The following is a 26,902-nucleotide window of genomic DNA, read 5'->3' on the forward strand; positions in this document are numbered from 1 at the left end:
TGTGTTTTTTTTTAGCTATTTATAAAGCATTTAACTAATATCCATAATCAATAAACCTAAACAGTTAATAAACCTGTTAATATTAAAACAGGAAACAACACAACTGCATTAGAGGGCCAGGAAGAATGTCATCAGTACAAAAAGAAGAGCTGCTTCACAGCTGATGTTCAATTTTTTCGAGTGTTGGTAGCTTGAATAACAAAATATCATCATATATATATATATATATATATATATATATATATATATATATATATATATATATATATATATATGAAGATATTTTGTTATTCAAGCTATATATATATCCTTTTTAATCTAATCTTTAATCTCACTGTAATGTGGTAACAGACTGTCAGTTTCAAACACTATTCAAAAAAGATCTGCCTTCTTCTTCATGTTGTTGCGTTTCCAAAGTGGAAGTCTGTCAAATTCTTGAATTTTCATCCCAAAGATTTCAGAGAATGACTCTGGAGACAGGTGGCGCTGTAAAAAAAGAAACAATACATTAAAAAAATTAGATCACAAGAACATATATTTATACAATTATTCTTCATCACACTGTTTTCAAACACAACATTAGATTGAATCTTAATTTTTCAAAGAAAACTTTAATGTTATGTCTTTCCACCATTTGCAGCTACAGTAACTTCAGCTCTACCGGAAAGGCTGTCTACAATATTTAGGATTAGTTTATGTGGATTTTTCAACATTCTTCCAGGTGAGCATAAGAGAGGTCAGACATTGATGTTGGACAATATGGCCTTCCCCTCATTTTGTTTTCTGACTCACCTGGAAGATTCAGTTTTCAACTCTAAGTGTAGAAAATCCCAGTTCTTCTAAATCAAACATACTCATTTATGTTTTTTTCAACATAGCTTGTTACACTGTTTAAAAAGGAAGGGCCATCCGAACACATGGCTCCCACAAAGCAAAATATGGGAGAATGAAATTGATCAAGGTGTCATGATTTGTTGAAGGAGTGGGGGCTCGAAATTTGTTTTCTTTCAAAAATACTTAATTGACCCAAAAGGGAAATTAAAAACAGCCTGTGACAGACTGGCGACCTGTCCAGAGTGTGCCCATAAACTGCCGGAGATTGGCACATGCCCCATCACAACCCTGATGGATGAAAGGGAGAAGATGGATGGATGAAATTAATTATATGCTATTTTTTAAACTCCCATCTTTCTCAAAGAAAGATGTTAATAGCTATAAGTAGGCAGAGGAGGACAGCAGAGATCAGATTCTCCGCAACAGACCGATTGAAGATATGCAGCATCTTGCTGCAAACACTAAATGACCTAAACCTTCTCTAGAAGGTCAGTCTGCTCTGCTTCTTCTTCTTCTTCCTCCATCACTTCTTCTCCCATGATGTTAATATAATTTTTCTAATTCCAGTTTCTTCTGAAATCTTCAAACATCTCTCTTATTTTGTTGGACATTCAAGATCTAAAGTTTGTTTCTACACTATGCCTCAGAGCTCACTAGTTCCCTGTGCTCAGCCTGTTGTCCATCACTGATGCACCAAATGACTGCAAATACAGATGATTCTGCAGTCATTCATCTGCAAATTCACTTGCCTACGGTTTGTTCATCCAATTCTCTGATTAAAATAGCTCATGACTGTTGATCTGTTTAACATTTGGCCCACTGATGCCCAAAGGGATGGGTAAAAATCCAGAGGTTAATTTCTCCAGTATGAGATTAATAAAGTTCAGTTATTTAAAAATATATATATTATGAAGGTTACTCAAAGACTGTGTATAGAACATTGAATGTTCATCCCCAGATTGTCAGTGATTCATTGAACAAGAGGAAAAAAGAACAGATGGTGAAAAGAGTTATGCACACTTTCCCCAAAAAACCAAAATGCAAAAGAGGCGCATTAAAAGTATCCCAGACTCCATAAACCTATCCGGGTTTGATGTTGCACAAGATGTGTTCCATTTCTTCCCATTTAGACCCACAAAACATGTTTCTTTTAGTGCGTTTCGTGTCTTCAGTGATGGTTACACAGTAAACATGCAGCAATGACTCAATGGACGGAACATAATATCGTTTTACCTCGAGCCTTGTTCTGTCAACATCCTTGGGAAGCTTCACCCGACCTCTGTTTGTGACTTTTAGCAACTCATACGGGTAGACCTTGATGGAACAAAGAAGAGTTGAGGATTATTTATAAGGATAGTTTTTATTCATATCTCAACTTTTGTGTGACAAAGGGAATTATTTAAGCAATGATTTATGAAGCAGCAGCAGCACTGGCAGAAAGAAGGTTAAAGTTGATTGCATGCAAAACTACTAAAAGCCTCTAGTGTTATCGGAGATAGCAAAGCCATGGAGTCATGCCCATCTTTAGATTGTCAAAGGACTGTAAGAGATTTTAAGAAATATGATGATTCAGCTGTCCTATAAAACATGTTCAATTCTGTACACAACAGTTTTGCAGGTAACTGTAGAGATAAAAGAGTGAATTCAAAATACTTGCTTTAGGTTCCAATAAATTAGGCATAGACACTCCTCTTTCCGTTCGTGTTAGTGGGACTTGACCATCGCTGGTGAGCTACAGGATGAAGCAAACACATGCAGAGGGGAGGAGGAGGAGGCAAGCAGTCATTGGTTATACCACTAGATAGCTCTTTTACATATATATATTTGTTAATGATTCATGTCTAATCATTTTTACATCTTGGCCCTTTTCATATGATATATTTTCTGTCAATAGTTCGAATTTTTTATAATTACTTTTTTAATAAAAAGAGCAGAAGGGTTGATTGTTCAGATAAGAAAATAATTTAATGCACGCCATTAGCAGCATTACAACCCAATTGTGATTGCTAACCAGACCAAGAAATAAAAAAATTATAAAATAGTAGCATAAGGTTAAAAAGAAATGGATTTAGTAGCAATAAAAACAACAGTAAAAAAAGAATAAAGCCATATAAGAGCCATGGCGGGATCTGCAGTTGTAAAAAAATGTGTTAAATATAGAATAAATTATAGTTTTTGATAAAGAGCAGTAAGATAAAGGACCAAGTAGGCAAATAATGTGTCAGAAAAGTGAGTGTTAAGAGTAGAAAGTATGTTATAGACAATAGTTAGAGCTAGGATGTAGTAGTACTATTAATTACATTGCACTTACAAGTAGGGCGGGGTGGGGGAGTGCATGTCTGTATGGCAGAGAGATGGCGTTTTAATGGAGTGAGTGTGAGCATCAAAGTTAATTTAACAGTTTCACTGCTGCTGGAAAAAACCCAGCATTTTCTGTGACTTTTAGGCCAACTGAACTAGAAGTTCAGCTGAATCTTCCTCCCAGAACACACAGCTGCACACGGTGAGGGAGATTTGATGAGGAAAGCACCACCAGGACTTTTTGGAAATGAGATGGGCTGACATACCTTAAAGTCTGAAAGGAAAGGAGAAGAAAGGATCAACTGTTTAAAAAAATAGTAACTGAAAGGTTTGAGAGGTTAGAGTTACAAGCAATGTTGTGGGAAAGATAATACCTGCATACTTACTGAATCTTTCATGGCTGGTGTGGCAGTAATCAGCTGACTGAGGCTTAAAAAGCAGAAATACAAGAAAGGCATTTACAGGATGTAAAAAGTATATTGAGCTATTCTAGTTATTTAGACATAAATCAATAAAATATCTTTTGATTTGGGTTCATTTCAACTCTTAATGTTCATTATATTCAAAATGTTTGAACAGATCTTAAACGGCCACTCTCTCCTTTCCAAAGGCAGATCAGGAACAAGATGTTCTGTTCTCACCAAACTCAGGAAGTTGTGGTTGTATTCGGGAAAAGAGGCTGTTTGGGATGAGGAGGAATCTGGATCTGTGTGAAATTGAGAGAAATGAGCTCTGCATGAGACAACTTAGATTCAGGCTAAGATCATCGCCCAGAATAGATCCGACTTTCAAAGGAAATCAGTCTTTCTTAGCTTCTTCTAGTTCATACAGCTCATGAAAATACCGGCACCCTAAAAACAGATCACTCAATACAACCAATAAATGGGTTGAATTTTACCAACCTGATTGGTAGTTATTTGTCCTATGGTTAAAATAGCCAATCTATTTGGTATCATTTTTAACCAATATATATTTGTAAAAGGACAAACCAATAAAAATTGGTCACTTTGACCAAAATATTGATTAATTATTGTAATGCCACTGAAAGTCAGAATCAGGGCTTGAACCACCATTCCTAAAGTTTTAGATCAAACTCCTGCATCCTGCGCCGCTGTTGCTACTAATATTTCTAAGAATTTACTACTAATGTTAAAACCCAGGTTAAGGCCAGGACTTGCATGCTGTACTTGTACACATTGTTCTCTAGGTCCATAACTATTGCTTGATTACAGCCAAACAGTCAGAGTAGTTAACCATCTGTTGCCATTTTTATTGGTTGTTTGGTTAACCAATCAAATTTGTTGATCCAAAACCAATGGCTGGGTCAGTTTGGTTGATCTAACAAAAATAGGTTTAATCACTAGATTACTTGTTTTTCCAACAAATCAATTTTTAGAGTGTGTATTTATATTCAGATTCATGACTACATCTATGGTAAAGATAACATCAGACAGATGGAATTTAAACTCTGACCTCTAATTGAGGTATATTTATTTGTTATTTAAAGCTAATAAATGACAAAGAATTAAGATTACCTTTTAAAGATTTGCTGTAAAATTAATGTAATTTAAGACATTCTGCTTCTGAAACAAATTTTAGCGTTTTACCAAACGCAGTAAGGCTCTGCAAAGCTTCTGGACGTCTCCATAACAACCATAAAATGCTGACTGCATGCAAGATGTCTGTTCGGGAGGTAGAGATTGAAAAATATTGTTGGACTTAAACTGAGAGCTTTAGTAGGATCAGCCACATCAGTTTGGGATGAAAATATTATATGGAAAAAATATATCTTGGCCACTATTATGAATGGTGAATGTTTTGTGGTCTCTTTTTCACTAAAGTCCCTGGGAATCCTTGTTAGAGTGCATGGCAACAAGAGCTCCATACAATAATAAAACATTTAAACACCCTGGAAACCTCAAGAAAAAGAAAAATATTATTTTATCCACTCTTTGCATTTAAGTAATCAACTTTTTTTTTTTTTTTACTGTTTTTGGCACAGTATTTTCAAACAGTTATTGTCTTTAAGGTTTACAACACACACAAATAGACAAAGCATTCAAATCTACACTTTAGATTCTACTTTAGATTATTTCTAGATTATACTTTACATACTTTGCATTTTTCAATATAAATTAGAGTTTTTATCACCGGCAGAAATGGATTCATAAAAAAGTTAAAAGATTATGATTTAAACCACTTTATACAACATTTTTTACAGGGACAAGTTTTGTTCATCAAAGCTCCTACATTTGAATTTTCCCTGGAGTTAAATAAAAATCTGTTGGTCAGGAAACTAAACAGCATCATTGTGTGGAATTTCAAAATGAATAAATTTTGGCATTTGGCAGGCAGCAGCAGAGTTAGGAAATTTGGGGCCCTAGGCAGCTGCATAGTATTGCCTAATGGTTGGCAGGTTCAATTTAGAAAATGTTCATCAGAAACAAAATCAACTATTCTAGACCATCCCAGTCACTTAAATCCTAAAGAAAACATTTGGATGGCCTACAATACAATTGTAATAAAACGTATTTTATAATTTAAATATTTACATAAAGTAAAAAAAAAGGAGTTAAAAAGTCTGATAGCAGTATAATCCTGATATATATCAGCTTTTCTATTTTTCTATTTTCTATCTAATTGAGATTTTAAGAATTGTAAGTGTTTCAAAAGTCACATACAAAGGCTTAAAATCATAATTGAATACAATACCTTGCTGTTTATAAATGGGAGGCCTCCTGTAGAAATCGAAGCCTTCATCTGCTAAAAAGAAGGATGCAAAGTTAGTAGAAATTATTTCAAGGACGGCACCTCTTTGTGCTTCAAACAAACTCACAGTTCTTGCTTTACTATGTCTATTACTTCTGTTTTAAAGCTTGCTGGTGTTTTGTGTTAAAAAATGAGCAAAGATATAAAACGCTGTAGTATTTCAGGGAAAAGTTCAATCACGCAAAAGCAGATGATCTTCCTAACACCATGTTATCTCATTAATACCCTTCCCTTCCCTCTAATCAACGTGCTCACTATGGGAACCCGACGGTTTAAAGCAGTTTAACAGTGAGTGTTGGTTAGACAAACAGAAAACAGGACATAAAGATACAAACAGAGCTGCTAAAATAAACATAACCTAAGAAGGTGTAAATTCTTCTAAACTTTGACCACTAGATGGCTCTGTTTTAGCAAAACAAGAGTTTATCCTTGTTATATAGACATGGTTAATAAATCTCAATATTATTGAGAGGCTCATTTATTTCAATAATACAATATGCTAGATGAAACATATTATATAGATCTATTAATCACAGAATGGTACTTTAAAGCCTTTATTCCAGGTAATTATGATTGCTTTCTGCTTTAATGGATAGAAAAGTGGACAACAGCTAAAAAAAAAATGCTTGGAGGACTGGAGTCATTCACAGGGGCCATGTTGATAGTAGGTAACATAGAATTCCCTCCTTCGATGTGGAATAGGGGGTATAAAAGATTGGCTGACAAGGGTCTTTGTACAATCAACCAACTCTTTATAGGAATGGTACTCAAATCATTCTCCTAACTTCAAGAATAATTTGGCCTCCCATCAAATAATTTTATAGATATCTTCAGATAAGACATTATATCACAGGCCATAAAGAAAGAGATTTGGTCAGAAAAAATCCAAATGAAATAGAGGAATACCTCATCAGCATTATAGAGAAGCATTTCCCAACAAAAAAAAAAAAAAAACTAATATATACAACCTTTTGTATATATTAGATATATACAAAAGGTTGGCACCTTACAAAACACAAACATTACTAAGGAAAAATGGAAATTAGAATTAAATGTTATAATTGAAGATTCTACATGGGTGGACATATGTATCGGCTCTCATAGGGGAATTAGCTGCCAATTATGGAAAGAGTTTGATTGGAAAGTGAAGATCAGAGACTTTAATACTCCGTTTATCATTTCCTCATTCGTGAAAAATCCCAGTTTAGCATTATGTTGGCGAAATTGTGGAAATATTAGAGACACCTCACACATTTTTTGGGATTGTCCAGTAATACGAGGTTTTTGGGAAAATATTAAGAAGGAAATAGAGGAAATATTGAAATTATATGTGACTCCAGAACCTGTGGTGTTTTTATTGGGAGCCATACCTAAAAGCAGATATAATGCAGATCAGAGATACTGAGGGTTCTTTTACTGGTAGCAAAGAAATGATTACTTTGCACTGGAGCGATGCAAAACCACCAACTATATGTCAATGGGTCCAGAGATTGAAACATGTTTATATAATAGAGAGAATGACTGCAAGCCTGCAGCTTATTATGGACACTTTTGTACAAAGATGGACTTGTATTTTATAATATCAGGGTAACTGATGGAGAGGAAAATGGGATGAGATACTAGAGGAAGGAGAAGTCTAATGGAATTCCACTATGGGAAGAGTTGCTTGGTCACAGATTACAGATTGTGGATGGCGTCTGCTCTGCCTGCTGTCATAATTGTGAAGATTTTTGGTATTTTGTGTTTGTCGTGATGTTTACTCCTTGAGTTTGTTTCAGGAGATATTATGTAAAATTACTATAATGGTTGAATAAAAGCTATTGGTGAGCTATTGTTATGCCTAAACAGGGAAAATCAAGATAAACTCCAAAATAAACGCTGAAAACTGGGATTTACCAACATAAAGAAAGACATTTAGGATTAGAATCTTACATCAGGCAAATAGAAGAATTCTTTAGATTTAGAAATTTAGGGCTTATAAAAACAGGTTTAAAACCTGCTTAAATGTCATTACTAAATCTAATTTTAACTTTTTTTATACTTAATAATATTTGCTTTTACTTTCTTACTCTTATTTTCTGATTTTATATCAATATTCCATTTTATTTCTATTGTATTCAAACAAATAAGCCTCGCTGCAGTGAATATGAATAATACTAAAAGATTGATTTCTGATAAACATTTTGTTTTCTTCTGAATCCTTTTTCAAGGCACTGCAGAAACTTTGAAGAAAGGGGGAAGGAAAACTGTTTGGCGAGAAGGAGAGAAGCCTTACCTTCTGTTTTAGAGAAAGAGTGGTGGCTTAAAGGAGAAGCAGTGCAGGTGACATTTTTGTTTCCATGAAGCAAAGAAGTAGAACCTTGTTATTGACAAAGATTAAGGGAGTAGGAAAGTGTTAAGGAAGAAGAACACATTTTGGGAAGGAAATGTGATAAAACAGAAAAAAGAAGGGTAAGGATCTGTTCAATAACACTGTGATTTTTCACAGAATATCTCAACGCTCTTTTTCACCTGGTCGGTGGAAGTGTTTGGGTGAACTGGATAGACTGGGACTGTAGCTGTGTCGGTAACATATGGTTTGACCTCCAAAAGATCCATGGCTGGAAGATTTTGGTACGCATGGTCTAATTTCAATACTCTCCTGGAATAATGGAAAAAAAAGACAAGAGATGAGAAACATGCAGATGAAGTCCTACTTGGGTTGTTACCTGGACATCCTGAATGAGGCCAGTTAATATTTTATACCTCAGTGGCTTCAGACATTTTTCCTGGTGACTGAAGAAGACAAAAAAAGATGGGAAAAGCAATTATTGACCTGCATATTTTAATACTGCACAAGAAGGCGCCAAAACAAACTATATCTTAAGGTAGACCAGCTTTTCATCTAAAAAAAACACATCTAAATGTTCATCTATTTATTAGTCATACAAGGATCAATCAGTCTGAACTTCATTATGTTTACACAAAATTATAAAAGTCAACAAAAGGATCAGTCAAACTCTTCTAAGATATTATCATTTGAAACTTATTCTGTTTTGTGAATTTTAAAATACAATAATCGCGATACAACTTACAGAACTTAGGATAACAGGATAATCAAACACTAATGCTCCAAATTTCACTTAAACCTACAAAGACTTGCATAAGTATTCATATCCCTGACCTTTGCTACTTTTGCCAAATTACCGTCACAATATATTTTGGCTGGAATTTATCCAATAGGCCTTCCCAAGGTACAGCGGAAGAAAAGGAATACATGGTTTTCACTCTTTTTATAAATAAAAATCTGAAATAGTGTGGTATACATTGTATTGATCTTGGCACTAATGACTGGTTTAACGGTTCATTCTATGGCATGCTGTGGGAAATCATCCGGCTCGATTCCACTCCTTCTGGGCTCGGACTGAACTTTATAACCAGGTTAGTGACTCACACGCTCATAATCGTCCTCTGTCAGATTTACGTGGTCACTAACCTGAGTTTTCCCCTCTACAGAGATTCCGGCCTTTTTTTCGCAGATTTGATGTATTGTCAATAAACGCCATTCTAAATCACATCAGTCTTTCTGCCTGAAACTCTGGGTCCAAAGTTCTGAGTTCTGACCTACATGTTGTATTAAGTCTCTTTATGCGGAAAGCCCTAAATGAAATATAGTGCAGCTAACTTTCTACAAAAGTCACATAACTGCTAAAGTTAGTCGACCTGTATTAAGTTTACATCTGAGTATGAACCCCCGTCGGCCTCGGCAGATGGCCGCTCACACTGAGGCTGGTTCTGCTGGAGGTTTCTTCCTGTTAAAAGGGAGTTTTTTCCTCTCCACTGTCGCTACAAGCATGCTTAGTGTGAGGGATTGCCTTCGAGTCAATGAGTCGATGCAATCACTGGTTTTCCTTGGAAAACTTTGAATCAATTGGACTGGATGATCTGGTAAACTATAAAGTGCCTTGAGATGACAGTTGTTAAGTTAAATTGGCTCTATATAAATAAACTGAATTAAATTGAAAAATGCAGTTGTTCTGTTTTAGGCCTTAGAGATTTGTTAGAGCATACAGCATCATAAAGAGCAATGAGAACAGCAGTCAGTTCAGGGAGGATTTTTTGAAGAAGTTTAAAGCACAGTTAGGCTCTAAGATATTATTATGAACATTGAACATTACAGAGCTTTATTTAAACCAGAATATGAATATGAAGAATGAATCAACTGCAGATCTACTAAGACATGGGTGTCAACCTGATACGACAGTCAGGGAAGAAGCTTGCATTTTTATCTTGGTTTGTAGGAACAATCACAGAATGCTAAGGATCAATCATCCAAGAGGTTATTCATTTCTGATTTAAACAAATCATTTAAAAACTTTTAATTTACCTCCTTGGATTTGCATTATGAATTGGTTTGAGCGCTTTGCAAACTCTTCAAGACAAACTTTGTTTCTCAAAGCAAATAAATGAGGCTGAGCTGTGATATCGCTGCATCATTTCATTGAGTATGGTTTTTGACCATTTTTATTTGTTTTTCTTTGTAAACAAAATAACTTAGTAGCTGAGTTTCACTACTGAGCTTGAAAGATTTTAACAACAAAATGTTTTCTTTGGAGTTGGATGAGTTTTGTTAATTATTATACATTATATTATTTATATTATTATATTATATTTCCGTGGTGAATTTATTCCATATACCATCTGTGCAGAATTACTTGTTTTTCTATGATTTAAGCATAAGTCATTTATTATCCTAAAACACAGCCAGTTGGGGGCGTGTTCACAGAGCAACCCATGACAGTCTGAAAGTTATCTAATTAAATAACACGATCCCATCTCCATCTGAGGAAGGACTGTAGCATCACCATGCTGTGGGGAATGGTGCTGCACAGAGCAGTTAGAGGATGCATAAGATTCTAGACTTTCTAAGTGTCTCTCCTTCCATCAGAACTAAGACCCTGAACTACAAAAGGATTTTAGAGTGGCCTAGTCAAAGTCCAGACATGAATTCAGTTTAGAATTTATTTTTACAGACACATCTATTTGACATTCAGTTGCTATAAAAAGAGGAATGTCACAAAAATGTCAGTGTCTACATATGAAGGGCTTTTGAAGATATCCCATAAACGCTTGCAGCAATAAACTTTAGGCTGTTTTTATCAGTGGTGAAAACCATACATCACTTTCCTTACTCTTTACAGTTATTCTCTACATTGAGAAGATCCATCACATAAAATCCCAGTTAAACGACCCTTTTCACTGCTTTTTACTTTGAGCATTGGAAGGAGTTACCTCTGTCAGGCTTCTTCTGTTCTGTGTGTTTCCTTTGTCGTCCAAAGCAGAGGAGTTGACGTTTACAGACTTATAGGATATCATGTCTGGATGCTCTATATCGTATATAGCCTTGACTCTGGGAATTGCAGCTAAGTCTCTGTAATCAATGATCTCATTATCTACTTTTGCCTAGAAGGGGAGGGGAGAGGGAGACACACACACACACAGGGCAGGAGACAGAAGCAGCACACAGTGGAGGTTAGGTTGAGGGGACAGATTGAACGGTTTACATCTCAGCAGGGAGGAATCAAGCTTTAGTCCCAAAGCACCATGATTCTCCTGACTTTGGCACATGAGGTAGCCTGATTCTTTACGTTATCTCACCTTCTTTCTGTTCACTTCTACGAATTATTTAACGACTTTGAAGATAAACAAAATGTTTGGCTTGTTAGGTGCTTTAATGGGAATAGAGTTTGTTCCATGCAATAAAAAAAAAAACAGATAACAAAAGGCTTACTGCTGGAAAAGACACTAAAGCACTTTTTTTTCCTTTTTAGCAGAGATCAAAACTCAGTCTCAGACTTTATTGAACAAATCAAAATTTGCTCAATATTTATTCTACTGATCAATAAACAAAGAAAATGTAAAAACCAGCTGAGTTCAACTGGAATCCCATTTTCTCAAACATGAAAGCTAGTTCCGATCAGTCAAGTTCGAGTAACTCTTAAAAAATCCGTAAGTAAGGAAACTGACTATAATACAGTTTCCATAAATGTCCTTTTATTTTGTTAAAAAGACACATCTTTGACAAGTGATTCGTCCAGGTGGCTCCCCTGTATGAATAAAAGTGCATAACTGAAACAAAACATGTAAAACAAGGAGAAGAGACAATGGATAGAGGTAGCATGAGAACTTACGCAGATGGTTCTGCCGGGGCTGCTGGGCGTGCACGAGCCCGGCCTGGAGCAGGAGCTTTCAGACGATGATCTGTTGGGCTGGAAAACAACAAACTGTCTTAACCTTCCTCAGTTTATCATGCATACAAGATTCAACATAGTGCTGTTTTTATGGGTTTATTAAGCGGAGAATGGGACCATCTACAAGTAATGCTCAGAAAATTAGAATATTGACAAAAGGTTTAGCAAATTTTAGAAAATTAAGTGGAAGGAAAATCATAAGGTAGGACCGGAATAGGAGTGAATTTGAGGTGATGACTTAGCTGACGAAAAATATGAAATATTTTCACTGAATTATAACTTTTTGAGCTGTAGTTGTATGTTAAAAAGGATTTTTAAAATATAAGTTCTACAAAAAGCTGGCACATGGCTAAGATTTGGGAGAATATGAATATGAAGAATAAATCAACTGCAGACCTACAAAGGCATGGATTTCAATTTGAATTGACAGTAAGGAAAGAAGCTGGCTTCTTTATCTTAATTATTCACCCAGGAACAATCAAAGAATGCTAAGAATCAATGATCTAAGAGGCTATTCATTTCTGATTCAAACAAATTATTTTTAAAAATGTTGGATTTACCTCCTTTGATTTACATTATGAATTAGTTTGAGCTCTTTGCAAACTCTTCAAGACAAACTTTGTTTTTCAATATAAATAAATGAGGCTGAATTGTGACATCACTGCCTTATTTCAATGAGTATGGTTTTTTTACCATTTTTATTTGTTCACTTTGCTGACAGAAAATTTGAAATATTTTCACTGAATTCAAATTTTTTGAGCTGTGTTTGTATGTTAAAAATGATTTTTTTTTAAATGCAAGTTTGACACTAAACATGGCTGAACATGGCTGTGATTTAAGAGAATTTGAGTATGAAGAATGAATCAACTGCAGACCTACTAAGACATGAATTTCCACCTGAACTGACAGAGAATTTGCAAATAAACAGAAAAGCATGCATAAAAAAAAGTATTTATATAAATACAAACTGATCTAACATTAGTTGATCATGCACAATCAAAAGCATTAGAACAAAGCATCTACTGTGCCTTTCAAAAGTTTCATTCAACTTGAGCTTTTCAATGCTTCTCAGGAGTTTATCTAACAGACCAACACAAAGTAAATGTATGGTTTTGGTGATAAGCAATGTAAGAGACACAATGAACTTGTGGATAAGGGTGCTCCTGTCAGATCCGACTAAAAATGAACTTTTTATCTCAAATTGAAAAGCTATTGAAGACGATCTTAAGATAACTAATATGGTTTAGATCAGAGCTGTCAAGAATGATTCCTCCATGGCCTGGTTCCTGCATGTTAGGTTTGGCCAAATTTGGTTATCAACCAGCTCCCAGCTACATTGATTCAGCCGTTTGATTCATGTGTGTTGGAGCAGATACATCGTTAAACGTACTGGACATTGGTCTTAGAGATCTAGGAGATGGACATCTCTAGCTTAGATCAGAGCATACCCATGTTGGAATGGTCGAGTCAAAGTCCAAATCTTAATCCAGGTCAGAATCTGTCCTGTTTTAACACATGATGTTAACTGGTGTATATGTGCAATATGTCAGGGTTTAAACTAGTTTCTGAGAAAACAAAGTTAAAACAGTTGCAACAAAACAATATTACAAACTATCGAATCAGGAGTCTGAACTTTAATATGGTTTCTCCTTTTCCTTCAGTTTTGCAATTATTCACTTTATGTTGGCCGATTACATAAGATCCAAAGAATTTGATCAAAGGTTTTGGTTGTAATGTGACCAAAAAGAAAAAGTTTAAAGAAGTTTTAATACTTTGGAAACACACTTAGGTTGCCAGGATAAGTGATGCAAGCAGCATTTTATTAGGTTTAATCATGAACTGTTATTTTCACACCCTTATGTTGACATATATCAGTGCAGGAACAAAAAACAGGCCACAATACGATGTTGACCTTTAATTCATTTGAGGGGAAAAAGAAATCAAGGCAAGGCGTCTTGGCTCTGTTGACCTGAAAAGGAGATGTAAAGAAGTGATGTGACGCTGCAAGGTCACACATTATGATGTGGAGGTTTAGCAGATCTCATGTAGATACTGTCTGATGAATGCAGCTTGTAAAACTAAGGTTTCTGACTATTTAATATATATATAAAGTGGGTAAACATGATGTTTCAGTCTTACTCTAAAGCTCTCCTCTGTTCTGCCGTTGTCTTTGCAGTACGGGTGCCACATTGTTGCACCTGTGAAGGTGTGGACACATAGAGGAGAGAAAAAAATATCCAGAATTACTTCCTTACTAAACATGATACAGAGTCAGTTAGAAAATCCCTACACTGACCTTGAACCAACATTTCTTCTCCCTCTGTAAACATTTTACCGCACCTGTAGCATCTCGCACAACCCGGGTGGTAATGTCTTTCACCAGCCTAGGAACAGAAAACAAGACAACAAAAAAGTATGTTGTCTAATACAGACAGGTGGGTAAATAAATGCAGTAATAGGTAAGAAGTGGATACCTAGGAAAAAGAACTGTAGGTCCATCAGTTAAAGAATTTAGAGATAATTCTTCTACACTGGAAAAAAATCGAAATCTAGATAAGTAATTTTTTCTTTAAAAAAAGGGCATTTGTTCTTGGATTGAGGAGGTAAAAGAGACATTTTTCCAGTGCAACAAGACCATTTACACTTAAAATATGAAAACACAATAGCATTGTCTTATTTCAAGTCCATTTGATCTAATTATCTATCTTATTTTAAGAATAAAAACACTCATTCCATTGGCAGATTGTCTCACTTACCTACTCAAATTAAGGGTAAATACACTTCATTTAAGAAAAATTAACTTATTTCTAGATCATTTTTCCAGTGTACAATTTTCTGTCCACTTTGTGCAAAGTACCAGAGTCATTGACACCCCCCCACCACCCCCACAAAAAAAAGAAGAGAAAAAAAACAACAACAATCCTCTGCACAATAGAGCCATCCAGGCGCTTTCATTCTTTATTTTAACATTTGAAAGCCTTAGGTTGGCTCATCCTTTTGTTTGATATCTGACAGCGATACTTTTGGTTTTCTTTCCAAACCTGGTGGGTTGAAACACCAGAACAACTTGTTGTTAAACACAGTTGTCACCAGGGAACCCTGCAACCATTCAGAAATGTTTTAAACCCAACATTCCTAATGTCTGTAAATCTGCAGTTCTCCATCTGAGCACCTCCCTTAAATCCTGAGGCTTCCCCTTGTTTTTTTGTTGTTTTTTTATATGTTAAGTTTCCTACGTGGACTAAAATATCGATGCCTCTCGTTTAATGAAAGAAAAACCCACAATAGTCACATAAATATCTTGAAAGTGATAAAAGTCAAAGTAAAAACAAAATTCTATAAAAATAAACAAATGCTTCAACAAACTATTAAAAAAATTTAACTGTGCTGTTTGGTTACATGGTGTATATCACACTCAACATGGATCAAGAGATTAGAAAGAAAAATATTGACAGGCATGTTAAAAGTAAAGACTATGAGACCTTCTCCAAGTAGCTTAATGTTCCTGTGACTACAGTTACATGTATTATTCAGAAATTTAGGATCCATGGGACTGTAGCCAACCTCCCTGGACGTGGCCACTGGACAAAATCAAAGACAAATCAAAGAAAGGGATAATATGAATGCTATCGAAAGAGCCCAGAAAAACTTCTAGAGATTAAAGGTGAACTCAAAGCTTTAGAAACATCGATGTAAGATCACACCATCCATTGTTGTTTGAGACAAAGTGGACTTAATGGAAGACGACAGAGGAGTTTATCATTGTTAAAAAAAAACAAATCATAAAGTCAGACTGGAAGATGCCAAACTACAAAGCTTCTAGGTGCACAGGAGACAAAAATGTAACTTTTTTCCAAGGCACATCAGCTCCATGTTCACAAATGGAAAAATTATGACTATCAAAAAAAGAACACTGCCCTGCTGTGAAACATGGAGTTGGCTCTGTTATGTTCTGGGGCTGCTTTGCTTCATCTGGCACTGGGTTACTTGAACCTCTACATGTTGCAATGAAATTTGAAGACAATAAAAGGGTCTCTAAAGATAAATGTGCTGCCCAGAGTCAGAAAGTTAGGTCATGGATCTTCAACATGGTAATGAACCAAAACCCCCAAGAATGGCTAAGAGGAAAACATTGGACTATTCTGAAGTGACCTCTATGATCCCTGACCTCAATCCTACTGAGCATCTTAGGAGCTAAATATGCCTCTTCAGACCTGAGATGGCTGGAGCATTTTGCTGATAAGGAATGGGCCAAAATACCTGCTGAGAGGAACAGGTCTCATTAACTGTCAAAGGAATTGCCTAAATGCAACAATTGCCTCTAAAAGTAGCATCATTTTTTTTTTTCATGCGTTTTGCTTTTTAAATTAATTCTATAAAAGCATGGTTCCTTTTCATAGAATTTCTATTTATTATACTTTTGTCAGATTTATGTTATTTTTGTGACCATTGTGGGTTTTTGGTTCATTAAAAGAGGGGTACCAGTACTTATAAGTATAAGCAGTACCCTGCATGAATAACATAAAATCCACTTTATTTTTGTTTTCAAAAATCTTTATATGTTGTGTAATTGTGTCACTTTGGGAAGGAATTTGTAAAAAAAAATCCAAATACATTGATAGCTAATACACTAATTAGCCTATTGAAGAAACAATACCATCAAGTGTTTTGATTGTTGGGCTTATTTGTGGGAGGTGTGGCTTTTTTTAAAACTACAAATTAGAAATGAGAGGAGACAATAGATGCTGCAACTGCTTTGAGCAAATTATGCTTCTGTTAATGTGGTGCAGAGCTTAACTTATAAGTGGAAGACTATCAAATAAAAAAAGGACTTAGCACAACAGAGACTTTTCTTACCTCAAGGACTTTTCCTGTAATGAACCTGTGACACACCTCGCATTTAACCCCAAACTGAGTCTGGTAGTCCCTCTCACAGTAAGGAAAGCCATCTCTGAAAGATAAACAATGTGTAAATTCAAACTGTGTAAATCCACATTCTCTTTGATGGTGTGTACTTACTTGTTGATGAACTCCCCACTCAGGATCCTCCCGCAAGCTTTGCATTTGAAGCAGCCAAGGTGCCACTGACCTCCAAGGGCTAACAGAGCCTGGCCGTTTTTGATGTCTCTGCCGCAGCCCGAACAATCTGAAAACCAAAAAGATTCACATTCATGAATAGAAATTAATAGATTTTTTTTTAAATCTATTTTTACTAACAATCTGCTTAATGTACAATCCAGCAGACAGATCATTTTAATATGGGGTTTCTGGACCTGGATCCTCATTTGATCTAAAATACTTCAGAAATACTTTAAATTACGTCTTGACATGTAGTCTTATGTCTTAACTACGTACATAAAGCAAGTATCTGTTTTTAGGCCCAGGGAGCTGGGTGTTAGCTCCAATAGGTTACTTTATTGAATATGTATGTATCTGCCCAGTAAAGTATTCACCCCCTCTGAACTTCTTCACATTTTGTTTTGTAACATAAAACCTAAGTATATTGTCTAAGCATCACTTACTTTTTACTTTTTCTTTCCAAAAAGCCCAGCAAACCACAGCATTTGTGTTTTACAGCCCAAAAACATATATACCATAGCATAATTCCTTTTTCACAGAGAATATGATGTGAACAAAGAGCATTGCTTCTGCTATGCATTTTAAATGTGATTTTCTTTTTTCTTTCACGTTTGCTCCATCCCCTCCAGGTGAAATCCAGATGTTTTGGTAGATCTCCAGCTGTGTCAACTTGAATAGCACTCAAAGGACCTATTCAAGTATTGAACTTTATTTTTCTAATTTACTTGGTTATTCAATTTCTTTGAGCAACAATATAAATCAGGGTTTACATTTAGATGTCAAAACATTTTAGTACAGCTAAAAAGGAGTAGATAGAAGTTTGAGAACTTACACAAATCTAACTCTAATTACAATATGCGGATCACATTGGACATATTTGCTCTTTTGAAAAAAAAAAGCACATTATCAGTAATACAAAGTGTCTTACTTTGAAGGCAGTTGTAAATATTGTCTTGTAATCTAACTCTAGTTTAAACTTTATACAAACTCACATCTGAGAACAGCTGTGTTCATATCAGGATGAAAGTACAGACAGATTAACCAAGTGGAGTGGCTGGGTGGGTTTTTAGTTCATTTTAGTGTATCAAAAATTAAGATGTCAAACTTTGTGTAATTTTTTTTTTTTTATATGTCAACCTCCCATTAGAATAATTTTCTTAGTTTATCGATCTGTCATATGAAAAATGTTTGGTTATATTGTGACCAAAGGGTTCAGACTACATGTCCCTCTTTTGATTAATGAATGCTTCCAAAGTCAACACTCCTAAATAAATGTTATTATTATTTCCCAAAATGATTTAACACTTTGTTTTCAATAGATGCAAGACTCTATTCTAATTAAAATATAGCATATTTATACTGAAATGTTAGGAAATGTTGAACTTGAACCTGCCCTGCTGGATGTGGGACTGGCCTGACTCAGAAGCATAGAGAGAAAGAAGGGGATTGAACAAAGATGGTTTACAAACCAAAGTTGATGAGTCCTCAATCTGTGTCCTAAGACTCTAGATCAAAGGTCACGGATTAGCGGACCACGGTCCGGATCCGGACCCACCTGCTGACTAATCCAGACCCAACCTGATTTAAAACATTTATAAATAACCGCATGTTGTCCAACAGTGTCTAATTTCACTTGCAACGTTTCGCCTATTTGTACGGTAAAGCCATCCAGAATATCCAGCACCAGGCTAAATGTGAATGTCAATTATCCAATGAGCTGAGTCAGTCTGGGTTGCTGCTGCTGCTACTTTTAGACACAGCAGGGAAACCTGTAGTAAGCCGGGCGATGGGAAAGAAGTAGAAGACGATGAGAAAAAGAGAGCAGAGAAAGTCTGGACTGCTGGAAGAACCGTGGTGAACTGGTGACAGAAAAGTGAAATGGCGTGCTCAAATATGACCCTGCAGATTTTGAGTATGTTTGGCTCAACCTGCTGCTGTGAAGCAGGATTCTCCTCCATGAACAGAATCAAAAATAAATATCCATCCAGGCTCAAAATGAGCACCTTGATATGTGCTTTAGAATGGCTTTGTAAAATATGTGAATCAGGAAATTATATACCGAACTGAGCAATTGTTGTTCTCTACTTAAAAACACACTTTAAATTTTAAAATCGATAAATGTTCTATTTTTTTTTTTTTTTTTTTTTAAAGTCTATGTATAACATGGATGCATAAACACCTAATTTTCTTTCAGTGCACTGCAAAAATAATCTAGAAATAGGTAAAGATTTCTTAAATTAAGTGTTTTTACTCTTAATTTGAGTAGGTAAGTAAGAGGATTTGTCAATGGAATGACTATTTTTATTCTTAAAATAAGATAATTAGATAAAACTCACTTGAAATAAAGACAATGCAATTTTTTTCTTATTTTAAATGTAAATTGTCTTGTTCCATTGGCAAAGTGTCTCACTTACCTCCTCAATTCAAGAAAAAATACACTTATTTTAAGAAAAATTGACTTATTAAGATTTAAATTTTTTTGCAGTATGTTAAATTCTGTTTAAAGTAACAGATTAATTAAAAATGTCTCCGGACCTTTACTGGTTGCTGATTTTCTTTATTTGGACTCCACTGATTTTTTATTTGTTATCCCTGCTCTAGATGATCATAGCTCACGATTAATTAATGAATGAATAGAAAATGTAAACATCCCTTTGAGAGACAGCTTAAGATAGATACTCACCACTGTGATGACGGATCTGATTAGAAGGTGACACGGGTTCGGTGCAGCGCTGGCAGAGGCAGTCTTTTCCCCTGAAGGTTACGTAGTCCCCTGCAGGGAAAGGCTGTCTAAGAAGGAGACAAGATAAACAGAGATAAGGCAAAACCTCTTAGTCTAAACCAGTCCTCTCAACCTCCAGACCCAGAGGGCCCGTGTCCTCAGACTTTTTAGATGTGTCTCTGCTTTAACACACCTGACTCAATATTAGCTCTTTAAACAGCTCTGTAGAGCTTAGCTGCAGGCTTGATTCGTGTGTGTAGGAGAAGAGACACAAGTTGCAGGACAAACAAAGGCCAACGCATTAAACCAACAGCTGACAGAATATTCTGAATTACTTGCATATGGTGCAAACAAAGCAGGCTGGGTGGTAGGACTTCCCCAGGACTGTGACCACCTCCCCTTCCACAAATTCCCCACAGGTGGTGCAGGGCGTGCCATAAAGGCGCTGGAAGTCCACCGGGCAGAGGCAGTCGCCGTTCCTCATGAAGAAGCCGCTCCGAGCCAAGTCGCAGCCACACACTAAGCAAAGCCACACATTCACACGCAAACAAGAAGACATCTTAGAAAAAAGAGAACCCACAAAAATCTGCACTGCATCACCATATTTTACTAATTAAATTATTTCTTAGAAACAAATAATTTCAGGAGCCTAAAAATGTGAAAATTGTGTTAGACATTGGATGCATCTAATATTTGAGCTTATCAGTTTTTATGTTTTTCATTTTATATCGCAGACTTTTTTATGTTAACATCTAAAAAAGGCTTTTAATTTTCCTGACATACATAAGATTATGTCATTCAAATGTTATAAAATTGAAAAAATCTCACTGCTACTTTCTATCCTTCTGAAGCTAATCATTCAGAAGGAATAGCAAGTTTAGAAATTATTAACTATTTTATAAAATTCTTTTAAATCTCAGATCTACAAAAAAAACACCACTTTTGAACTTCATGGATCCAGGAAGCTTTTTTTAATTCAAAATGTCCAATGACACTTTCAATTGAAAAAACTTCCTGGATGGGAAGCAAAACGTCTTCAAACATGGAAACAAAGTCCAGTGGATTGTTGTTTTTTTTTACTCTTTTTGGAGTCACTTTTAAAACTACCAGCTAACCACCAGTTATGCAAAGCTAGCTAGACTGTGGTTTGTCTCAGATAATTAGGTTCATACCAGTTTAATAAACTTGACATGGATTATTATTGAACGCAAATAAAGAGAAACTATAAGGGAATAACAACAGGATTTTTTTTTTCAAAAGCCCGCAGAAATAAACTGAGGCTTCATAGCTTGAAGTGTCATCTTTTATGAGGCTGTTGTCACTATTCAGGCCAAAGAAAACTTAAACATGCAAGGGGAGAACGTGCAGAAAGGCAGGAGTGCTACAAACACTGCCAGCATCCAGCCTGAAACAGTCAAGGTGGTAAATTATTCTCCATCTAACGGAAAAAGATGAATCTGTTTAGGCTGTCGGAGCCTCTGTATTGAAGCATTCTTTTTGAAGCTTTGCTTTCCATCAGATCATGTATATAAATCTATGTGTTTCTGTCAGCTAAGTGACAGTTCACTGACAGGACTCCACTTGTTTGGTGACATTTGATATCTGTCCCTCAGAGCCAGCCATGACAGAATGCAGCGGGAAGCCAAACGGAGATTAACGCTGGTCTATTCTGGTCCCTGCTGAGACTCACATCACATTTACAGAAAAAAAAACAGTTAAATTATTTAGTTTTGCAAACATTTTCATTTTATTATTTAATTTGATGTTATATTCCCTCTGATTAGTAGTCTATATAGAAGACATTGATTTTACACATTTAATCCACATTTTTACTAACGTTGATTTAGTCCCTCATGAGTTTTTCTTCTCCTGAAGCTTTCATTGTTTTCTCCAAGCTTTAACAACCACAGTGACATGCGAGGGCAACAACATGAGCAGCTTGTCAGGACTGATTAGTTGGGACAAAAGCTTGCTGGGAGAAATATGCCCGCTATGACGCCTGCCAGAGAACTCTGCTGACTGAAAACCCAGAAGGATCTCATAACAGCACATTTCTACATGTTTTAATAAGTTCAGAAACATGAGACCTGATGATGATCCATGTATATATTTCACTGAAGAAAATGAAGGTTGGATTACAATGTAAGATGTCGGGCTATATTAAAATTGTTGGTTGAATATAGATTTCACATTAAAAATGTTTCCATTCATATTTTTACATTTTATGTTGAAGTAATTTGTTTTCAATACTGATAGTTTAAGTGAACTATGTCTGGATCATGGGAGCGTTCCTAGTAAAGCCAGCAAAACAATGTACCAGGACTGAAATAGCCGCAGTTATTTAGCGCAAGGGTTAGGAAATGATTTGATAACCATTGTGCTTGTTATGTTGACGGAGCCATAATTCTGCTCTCTGGCTTGACTTACCTTTGCATGTGAAACATTTAATGTGGAAGTAGCTGCTCTGCACGCGCAGCGCCTCTCCTTTGCACAGTCCTCCACATCTGAAGCACTGGATGGGCTGTTTTCCTGCTGGAGGACTTGGCTGGCAGCTGTCTGGGGCATGCAGCACTGCAGGAGCAGAAGGTATAACGGGATCAATGACGTGCTGAACAGTGCATCGCCTTTATGAATTATTTATAAGAGAAATTGTCTAACTTAGAAACTTAAACTTAACAAAAAAACAACAGATTTTTACCTCTTTTAATCTGAGCTGAATCTCTCAGGATTAAGTTAGGAGTTAACTTTAGTTTCACACATAGATCATGTGAGCAAATACATAAAATACATAATTAAGGATTCAATATATTGAGGGAGCAAAGCAATCCAAAACAATGGGCGCCTAAATTATCAATTTAATCGCCCCTAAGCCGTATTACTGAGACCAAGGAGTACCAAGACCAAGACATTTAAAGGCAAAGACCAAGACCTTATATAGTATATACTGTATACACAGAAAAACTATATTAAAAACAAATATAAGGAACTAAAAACACCATATCTTATCACAAAAAGGAAACAAATGATTATAAACTCGTTGTATAAAAAAGTATAAAATAAGCTGAAAGCTGCTTGTTGAAAGATTCAATCTTTATCTAAAGCAACATCTACAAACTGGACGAATCATCAGAACATATAAAGTGATCCCAGGTCATCATACCACCTCCACCATGTTTGTCTGTTGGTTATTTTTCTTCACATAGGGCATCGGTTTTTGTGGATATATATATATATATATATATATATATATATATATATATATATATATATATATATATATATATATATATATTTTTTTTTTTATGAGTGCAACCGCTGATTATAGACTGCACTTTTTAAATGTACTTTTGTTATATTTGTTTGATGGAAACAAAATTTGTCTGATGATCTGCAATGTTTTAGTGGTAAAAAAGCAGCGGCAAAAGAACATTTCATAGCATTTTAAATATTCAAAGTACATGAAAATGAAATGAACAAAGACTGATTTCTGCAGCGATATCCTGTTTCTTCTTGCTTAAATGTTTTCTACTGTTGGCTCTGTGTACTTAAAGTAATTAGAATTCAGAACTCATCACAAATTGAACAGAATTAAAGAAGTAAAAATATATCTCTCACCTGTATAGGGTTCGTATTAATATGGGTATAAAGTGCAACTAAATTCCTTATTTTCTATTGACCAAATAACCATCAGTGCAGGAACCATTTCTGGGCCTTGACATGTTTTCTGCTGGGTTTAGGTCAAGAAATGATCAAATCTAATTGCTTTATTTCATTGGTAAAATCCATCTAATCATTTCTTAATCTAAAACCTGGGAACCACATTTATCTCTATTCTTTAATTTACTTAAAGAAATAAATCATAAGGAAATTGATCATTATTATGGGCTAAAAATGAAAATGTTTGAAGAAAGAAAAAATCCACAGACAGAAAGTAGTTGACCTCTGCACTTTAAACCTCTGAGTTCATCCTAAATTATTTTTTGACATTTAATTTAGTCTAATCCGTTCTCATTTTAAAAATCCATCAATAAAAAACATTTTTCCCCTTATGCTTCCTCAGATCTCTAACTCTACTCTGACAAATCCCATCAATCGAAGGACAAGTCGTCCCTCCTGACTGTTTGAATTGAGGATATAAACTCTCACTATGGCTCAGCCAGGTATGTAAAAATGATACATTTAAACATTTCTATCATTATTGAAAAATAATTATAAATTTTTTTTGTGTCTGTGATTCTGAGCATATCTATTTGAAATTAAATTCGTCATTAGCTAGCCAACTAGACAGCAACACATTTTAAGCGTAATTTTGATGAATAATTTATCCACATAAGAGTTCCCAAATTATTGCATACTTACTGGTGGTTAGTTTGCAAGAACAGAGCATCATGCAGTTGTATTGGCAAACCAAACAAATGTGTAAAAAGTAATGAATAAAACTATAAAAAAAAAAACAACAACCAAAACTCTGTGACATTAAGGAATTCATATATTCCCCTAAACAAAATCTGATTTAAAGCTGAATGGGAAAAGACATTTCTTGTAATATGGGGCTATTAAAAAAACTGAATTGGACTGAAAGAGAATTTTTTACATCAAGCCTGATCAAATCAAAAACGTAACTTACGCCTTTTTATTATATACTGAAGTTTTAAAATGAAACAGAATATAAATTAACGTTTTAATCGCTAATCCATGACTTCATGTTAAATACTTAATGCGACATGCTGCCAATTTTTCACTCTACAAAATTGGTTAGCCGACAGGAAATGCCACTAAAGTTGCACGGATCTCAGTAAGTGTGGTAATTGATAACAGTAATTAGCCACTGAACTAAATCTGCCACATCTACAGTTTGTTAGCAATTAAAAAAAAATTATAGATGAAAGAATAATTAGAAAAAACAAAGGAGAACTTGTAAGGGAGCTGGGCAACACAAATTCCCAGCCGTATGCTTTTCCATAAAATCCTCATGGCTGGCATTTCTCTGTTTTAATACATGAATACTTGGAACAACATTACCCAGACCTTGAAGAGCAATCATCTGACTGCATCCAGGGATCGCTTTATCCTTTTTCCAAATAAACAACCACATGGCAGTAAAGACAGTGCTTAGGATTAACAAAACTCATTCTTTCTGTCTTTATCTCTTCCACGTTCACATAGCAGCAGGACCATAGGAGGCCTTTATAATCTAATCAGTCCACTATGAAAAGACCTCAGTGTGATTAGCAGCAGAGAGAGGAGGAAAGAATGTGGTGCATGAGGAGGCATCCGGGTTGAAAGTGTGGACATCAAGAGCTCGCAGATAAGGACACTTTTACATTTTTCTATTGCAAACCCACATAAATGTCTTCCTCGGGTATAATTCACTAACAGTATCAGTGAAAAATAAACCAGTCCATCTGTATTTGTCTTCAAACAAATACAAACTAAGTTGTTGCATAAAGTAGAAATGTTTCCAGAACAGTTCGACTCTGCTTGCATTGCTGAATTTGGTGCAGGACCCCTTCGTTTGCCCGGCAACAAGGATGCAGTGCAAACTGCTTCTAATAGAAAGTTTGCTGTGAGGGGAGATTTATTTTTAAAATCTTCAAAGTCTGAAAAAGCAACTTATCACTTTTTACTGTAGAGCTGCACCTTTTGAAGATAGCAAGAGAACTTTGATTGCAGGTCTTGTGTTGAAGACTTCATACGATGCAAGCAGGCAGCAGCTCTTTATTCATGGCTTCAGACCGTGAAGCTGATCCGGTGTCAGGTATTAACAAATGTTCAATTTAGAAAGACGACAAATGGAGAGAAACCCGATAGGAGTTGCCTAATCGGCTATAAACATCAACACATATGCGTGCCTCAGGAGGGAAGGTGTCTCTACTTTTTATTTTGGGAATCTTCTCTCTGTTCATCAAATATTTTGGCTTAAATATTAGCAAAAGTATTCACACGTGAAAGGCCAAATTCTGAAAACTGCACCATGCATTTATGTCCACCTCAATTTACTATGTTACCCATCGATAACCAACATCTATTTAAAGCAAACTAATTCTAGGTTAAAAGTATACCCACTCCTCTAAGCAAATATTTGTTCAGTCAAATAGAGAGCATTTGTGAAGCTTGTTTTTTTATGCCTCAAAGTTTTAGTTGGGTTTAGATTTGGACTCTCACTAGCCCTTTCCAACAGACTGTCTTCAGCGATTGTTCTTGTTTAGCTCCACCCATTTTCTCCTTAACTCTGACCATAAAACATTTCCCAAATTAAGAAAATAATCTCCTCATCATGCCCTGCGATGGACTGGCGATCTGTGCAGGGTGTACCTTGCCTCTCGCCCGTAGACAGCTGGAGATAGGCGCCAGCACCCCTCGCGACCCCGCTTGGGATAAGTGTGACAGAAAAGGGATGGATGGATGGATCTCCTGATAATTTAGCTGCCACTACCATGCTTCACTATTGGGCTAGTGTGGTCAGCCAATGTTTTATTCCTCACCAAGTTTATTCAGGGCGAATTGTTTTGGTTACATTTTAGGCAAGCATCTTCTTCCACATGTTTACTGAATTCCCTAAGATTGGCAAAAGCCATCTTGAACAGCATAGTCCATGTTTGGACTCCTAGTGTAGAAATTATTCTTTTAGCAGGACAGTTTTTTTTTTTTTTTTTTTTGCCCTCCTGGATGCAGAACAAAGTAAACATTCATTAAAGCTTCTGTCTCATAGTGCCTGCTATGATAGCAAATCAAAAAACATACAAAATGAGTCTAAATATGAGGGAATAAATTTGTGCTCAAGGTGCAAATGTAATGGGATCAACGGTGTGAGGATCAGTGTTCAAATACACCAAGACCAGATATGTTATTTTTGCTTGTCACCTCACCTTAGCTTTATCCTTTACCTTATTTAATTAATTAATACTTAAGGATCTACTGAGCAAAGGATGATGAACCATCACTGCATCCAAAGTCCCTCCAAGTT

General features: G+C 35.6%; 1 protein-coding gene across 9 annotated transcripts in view; it reads right to left on the reverse strand.

Moving 5' to 3' along the window:
* Window positions 1-330: 330 nt before the first annotated feature.
* The window catches only part of LOC107085017 (actin-binding LIM protein 1-like), a 30,081-nt gene continuing 3,509 nt past the window's right edge, over window positions 331-26,902 (reverse strand). For 2 of the 9 annotated variants that reach the window (XM_015375133.1, XM_015375139.1), the window contains exons 2-21: window positions 22,363-22,506; window positions 20,271-20,454; window positions 19,897-20,003; window positions 17,154-17,280; window positions 16,992-17,085; window positions 14,431-14,518; window positions 14,274-14,332; window positions 14,047-14,103; window positions 12,075-12,152; window positions 11,176-11,346; window positions 8,650-8,679; window positions 8,416-8,545; window positions 8,180-8,263; window positions 5,848-5,898; window positions 3,777-3,841; window positions 3,522-3,564; window positions 3,402-3,409; window positions 2,492-2,566; window positions 2,068-2,148; window positions 331-486 (exon numbers count right to left, since the gene is read on the reverse strand). In XM_015375133.1, coding sequence (XP_015230619.1) covers window positions 373-486; window positions 2,068-2,148; window positions 2,492-2,566; window positions 3,402-3,409; window positions 3,522-3,564; window positions 3,777-3,841; window positions 5,848-5,898; window positions 8,180-8,263; window positions 8,416-8,545; window positions 8,650-8,679; window positions 11,176-11,346; window positions 12,075-12,152; window positions 14,047-14,103; window positions 14,274-14,332; window positions 14,431-14,518; window positions 16,992-17,085; window positions 17,154-17,280; window positions 19,897-20,003; window positions 20,271-20,454; window positions 22,363-22,506 — 1,790 coding nt within the window. In that variant the 3' untranslated portion in view covers window positions 331-372. Of the gene's footprint in view, window positions 487-2,067; window positions 2,149-2,491; window positions 2,567-3,145; window positions 3,174-3,401; window positions 3,410-3,509; window positions 3,565-3,776; window positions 3,842-5,847; window positions 5,899-8,179; window positions 8,264-8,415; window positions 8,546-8,649; window positions 8,680-11,175; window positions 11,347-12,074; window positions 12,153-14,046; window positions 14,104-14,273; window positions 14,333-14,430; window positions 14,519-16,991; window positions 17,086-17,153; window positions 17,281-19,896; window positions 20,004-20,270; window positions 20,455-22,362; window positions 22,507-26,902 lie in introns of all 9 variants that reach the window. The other 7 variants (XM_015375134.1, XR_001481246.1, XM_015375136.1 and 4 more) reach the window with 7 other exon arrangements.

Source organism: Cyprinodon variegatus, unplaced genomic scaffold, assembly GCF_000732505.1.
Source record: "Cyprinodon variegatus isolate N-32 unplaced genomic scaffold, C_variegatus-1.0 Scaffold113, whole genome shotgun sequence".
NCBI classification, from domain to species: domain Eukaryota; kingdom Metazoa; phylum Chordata; class Actinopteri; order Cyprinodontiformes; family Cyprinodontidae; genus Cyprinodon; species Cyprinodon variegatus.